General features: G+C 49.1%; 1 protein-coding gene across 1 annotated transcript; it reads right to left on the bottom strand.

Annotated features, from left to right (window-relative positions):
* Window positions 1–624: 624 nt before the first annotated feature.
* PARK7 (Parkinsonism associated deglycase) lies at window positions 625–4,737 on the bottom strand. Its single transcript, XM_015812771.1, has 7 exons — window positions 4,656–4,737; window positions 4,217–4,327; window positions 3,506–3,607; window positions 2,525–2,584; window positions 1,876–1,945; window positions 1,218–1,304; window positions 625–936 (listed from the first exon to the last, which is right to left on the bottom strand). Exons 2-7 carry the CDS (start codon window positions 4,304–4,306, stop codon window positions 776–778), a joined length of 570 nt encoding a protein of 189 aa, XP_015668257.1. The 5' UTR covers window positions 4,307–4,327; window positions 4,656–4,737; the 3' UTR covers window positions 625–775.
* Between the last annotated feature and the right edge of the window lie 420 nt (window positions 4,738–5,157).

Below are 5,157 nucleotides of genomic sequence, written 5' to 3'. Positions count from 1 at the left end.
ACCATTTGAAGCGACAACAGAAAAAGCGACGAATGGTCCTCATCCTTACGACCGTCGCCGTGCATGTAGGTCACATGATCAGAATTCAGATGTTTTGGCAAGTTGTGAAGATGGCAGCAAATGCTGCCCTCCAGTGGCTGCTTTTGGGCATTACAACTGGCAAAGGCGGGGGGGGGGAAGGACCAAATCCTGCCCAATGCCCCCCCCCACTGCAAAGAGGCAGGGCAAAGCTTCCCTCCAAGTTTTTAATATATATATTGTTTTTATTGCCGAATATATATATTAACATAATCATTAATATTTGGTAAACAGCACGTTGTCTGGTTTTATCTTTACAATCAATAAGAATTAATTTCTATAATTCCATACTCCACCTAGTGGTTTTCCTGATTTTCTCCTCTTCCAATATCCTTTTATTATCAAAATTTATCAATTCTGGGGGCTCCCTTAGGGACTATCTGTGTTTACTCGCTGGGGTTTCAATTCTGATCCTCGGCTTGATTTTTTTTTCCTTGCCCAAGGTTTGATTTATTTATATATCTATATATAAATAACAATTTTGTTCTGCCTTGATGGGGTGAGGTTTTTTGTTTTTTTTTAAATGATCCCCAGCCACGAGACAACTCAGTTTAACACGTATCCTCTTTATTGCAAGAATTAAGTTTGCCAAGCGACATTGGCAGCCCCGCTTGGTTCCTTTGGCGCTCCGCCTTCCAACAAAAAGGACCCGGTCGTAAAGACGAAGCAGGCGAGTGACGGGGTTCTAGACTGGGTTCTAGTCCTTCAGGACGAGTGGCGCCTTCGTCTGGGCCGCCACTTCCTTGCCCAGCAGGGTCTCCACGATGGCAAGGCCAAATTCGAAACTGGTGCCAGGCCCCCGGCTGGTCATGATGTGCCCGTCTTTCTCCACCCGATTCTCCGAGTAGTTGTAGTGATCTTAAAAGGAGGAGGAACAGTTACTCCCAGGCTGACAAATTGGCACCCAACCCCTTCAAAAGCAGAACAAGATGACGCAAAGTCCGGATCCACTCCGGATTCAAGAATAACACCCGCCCTTCCCTGCCACTTCCGTGGCCCGGTTCCGAAGGATTCAAGGTTGTGGGCCGTGGCCTGGGGACCCCCTGATCTAGATTATGTTCTGGAGAATAATAAACCTCTGCTGACCCACAACCCATGCGCCACTCTCCCTCCCCGTGAGAAAAGGTGTGGACACTGACCCCCGTTCATCATCTTCTCTTTCGCCAAAGGGTGGGTGGTCACTTTGCTGCCAAAGCCGATTCCATGCGCAAGGAGCGCCGTGGGACCTGCGGGTCAACGGAGGAGAAGAGAGAGGTGATTCTCTCTGTCACCGCCAGCTCCAGTACAAAAGGATCACCAGCTGGGTTATTCGTTCAGACACTTGGCAGCTGAACTGACTCATACTTATGACCGCCGCAGTTTCCTGGGGGTGTCACGTGATCCCCTTTTGCAACCTTCCGACAAGCAAAGTCAATGGGGAAGCCAGAATCATTTAAGAACCGTGTGACTTTATTATTATTCTTAGAATTTTATTTGCAGCTTCCGGAGGCTTAGAATTTTATTTGCAGCTTTTGGATTCTTACAACTTTTATTTGCAGCTTCCAGAAGCTTAGAATTTTATTTGCAGCCTCTGGATTATTACAATTTTAATTGCAGCTTCTGGATTCTTAACCGTTTTATTTGCAGCTTCCGGAGGCTTAGAATTCTATTTGCAGCTTCCGGATTCTTACCATTTTATTGGAAGCCTGCAGAGCCAGGCCCAGTCATTGCAGCCAATCAGTAAAGGCCCCAAATCCGAGTATTCCAATGGGGGCTGGGCTAGCCCACCATTCCTCAAAGGTGGAGCTAGGAACTTACCTGCACAGATGGCTGCAATGAGGCCTTTCCGGCTGTCCTGATCCTTCAAGATGTCTTTCACGAGGGGAGACTGCAAGAATAGATCAAAGAGAGGGAATAATAATAATAATAATAATAATAATAATAATAATAATAATAATAATAATAATAATAATATGATGATGATGATGATGATGATGATGTTGGAAGGGACCTTGGAGGTCATCTAGTCCAACCCCCTGCTCAGGCAGAAAATCTTATACCATTTCAGACAAATGGCTGTCCAGTCTCTTCTTAAAAACTTCCAGTGTTGGAGCACCCACACCACAACTTCTGGAGGCAGGTTGTTCCACTGGTTAATTGTTCTGACTGTCAGGAAGTTTCTCCTTAGTTCCAGGTTGCTTCTCTCCTTGGTTAGTTTCCCTCCGTTGCTTCTTGTCCTGCCTTCAGACACTTTTGGAGAATAGCTTGACTCCCTCTTCTTTGTGGCAACCCCTGAGATACTGGAAGACTGCTATCATGTCCCCCCACGTCCTTCTCTTCATTAATCATTTTCAAAAATAAAATAAATGGTAGTCCTTTTAGCAGAACTCCTGAAAAAAATGGGAGATTACAGCCCCATCGCGTTCTCTTTCAGAAAAATAGAAAATCAACTCTGGTATTTTTTTACCTCTGATAAGTTCTGAGCCCCCAGGTTGCCTCCGGGCAGGACCACCACATCGTAGGGCCCCTAATAAAATGAGAAAAAAAGTCACTCCATACACACAGTCCTCGACTTAACGGCCACAACTGAGAAACACCCCTCTAAAAAATGAAAAGTAAGGCTGTCCCAAAGACACCCCCCCCCCCGTGTCAACATCCAGTCCAAGAAACCAAATAAGTCACCAGGCTCATTCCGTTTCCAGAAATCTTAACTACTGAATACATGGCATGCCGTATTTCCCCAAAATTAAAACCGGCTCTTAATTTATATTATTTTTTTAATATTAATTATATTTATATTAATTTATATTAAATTTTGCTCCAAAAGATGCATGAAGGCTTATTTTCAGCTGATGCCTTATTTTTTTTTCACGTACAACAAAATAAATAATGTCCATAATATTATTTATTTGTTTAATTATATATTATTTTATAATTCAATATGTCTGTTGTGTGTTGCAACGGAGGTACTAAATGTGTCCGTCTGGCTGACAATCTTAACCAGGGCTTATTTTTTGAGTAGGGTTTATATTACGAACATCCTGAAGAATCAAGCTACAGTTTATTTTTCCAGTTAGATCTTATTTTCGAGGAAATAACAGTAGTACTCTCAAAGTAAAATTCACTCTGAGGTTCCCAGACACCAGATCAAAGATTTAAACAATAATCTCTTTGCTCAAGGACCCCCCCCCCCTCCCTGCCCTTTCACATAGTAAACCATTTCCCTTTGTTATGGGAACTGGCTGCTTTTCTTCGTCACCTGCTTCGGTGTCCTTGGAAGCGGCTCGGGGTCTCAAGGGTATTCAGCAGAATCAACAAAAGTTTCATTTCTCCATCTGAACACTTTTCAAAGCCACACCTCCTCAACTCTTAATGGCAAGTTGAAACGAAGAGGCCAAAGTTTCATTCTTGACACTGCACTTAAAAAAAAGGGGGGGGGGGCACAAACCTTTTTCCGCGCCTCTTCCAAACTCGCGTCAGGACAAATCACCACGTCACGGCTACACTGCACGGGGTCCTTTCCAGACAGGCCCGCTATGGTGACAGAAATCTGTTAGGAAAACGGCAGCGCTTCAGTGAGTAGAAATACACCGAATGAAGAAAAGCATCTAAGCTGCATAAGAGTTGCTTAGCCTTGCCCGCTTTAAGAATAGGATAGACCCAGGGTCTTCCAACGTGGCCCTTTTATTATGACTGGTGGACTTCAACTCCCAGAATTCCTCAGCCAGCATGCACCCTGGGAGTTGAAGTCCACCAGTCACAAATAGGGTTGCCAGGTGTCCACTATTTGAGTGGACAGTCTGCTTTTTTCACATTATGTTCACTATTTTTTTTCACAAAATAGTGGACATTTTTTTTATGCAAAAGCTTTATGATGAAATGGTACGTAATCTAAAGCTGTACAGTCTACTTTTTTTTACTATTTAACACCCCCCCCCCCGCTTGTCCGCTATTTTTTGGAAGCAGACCTGGCAACCCTAGTCACAAAAGGGCCACGTTTGAAGACCCCTGGGATAGAGACTCTGTTCTCTATACATTGATGGCTTTTCAACAATGGAGGAAAGGAGAATTGTGTATTTTAGTTGCCTTGGGAGGTGGTGGCAGACAAAGGCCTTTTTTTGGGGGGGGGGAGAGGGGTCAGCTCCGCACAGGGACTTACTCCTGCCCTCCGCATCAGATCCGTCGGGATGACCGTTTCCATTTCTTCGGCCCCCTTGGCCAAGATCACCAGCGCTCGTTTGGAGCCCATGGGGAAGCCGCGGCGGTGGTCCTGCAAGGGGAGGGGGCAAAGCGCCTTGAGAAGCGAGCGAGCGGGCGGGGGGGGGACTTTGGGCAACGACCCTCCCGCCGGGTCCCACGCCAGACCCCCAGCCGCTTTCCCGGGAGGAGAAACCGCTCTCCCGGGAGAAGAGAGACCAGCCAGCCGTCGTGCGTCCGCGCGCAAAGCTGGCCAGCCTTCGTCCCGGGACTGCGAGTTGGGCCGACCCGTTGGGGAGACCCCGGCCCGGGAAGGGGCGAGGGACGGACGGAGGGACCCGTTGGGGAGACCCCGGCTTGGGAAAGGGCTGCTGGACGGGGGGCGACCACGCGGTTCTTACGATCAGACTCGGTTACGGCTCTGCTCCGTGCGCGCTCTGCTCCGCCGGGCCGGTGCTGCGTCACGGGAGGGGGGAGGCGCCTTTGGGGAGGGGGCGGCGCCTTTGGGGGGGCGGTGCCGGGAGGGTGGAGGAGGAGGTGGCTCCCCGGGGGGGCGGGGCAGGGAAGGGGCGCGCGACCCCCCCTCCCCAGAGCCTGCAGGGCATGGCGCGCGGGGTCTCTCCCGTGCGCAAAAAGCGGGGCTCGCGCGTCTCAGCTGGGCGCATGGCACCCCTTGCAAAAAGGCAACTTGCAATTGGGGGGGGGGGTTGTTGATGCACGGCTCCCCCCCCCCGGAATGCTGGGGGGGGGGGGGGGGGGGGGTGAGTGAGTGGGTGGGGGTCCCAAAGGTAGAAGGGGCTGCTCAGCTTGGGAAATGCAGAGCGCGGAGCGGTGCCCAGGAAGGCTCCCCGGCTTAGCCCCCAAAGCAGCGCATCAGCAGCCCAGCGTTTCCCAACCCGGCCC

This window comes from Protobothrops mucrosquamatus, unplaced genomic scaffold, assembly GCF_001527695.2.
Source record: "Protobothrops mucrosquamatus isolate PMUCROS unplaced genomic scaffold, P.Mucros_1.0 scaffold109, whole genome shotgun sequence".
NCBI classification, from domain to species: domain Eukaryota; kingdom Metazoa; phylum Chordata; class Lepidosauria; order Squamata; family Viperidae; genus Protobothrops; species Protobothrops mucrosquamatus.
This window is presented reverse-complemented; position numbering and strand designations above follow the sequence as displayed.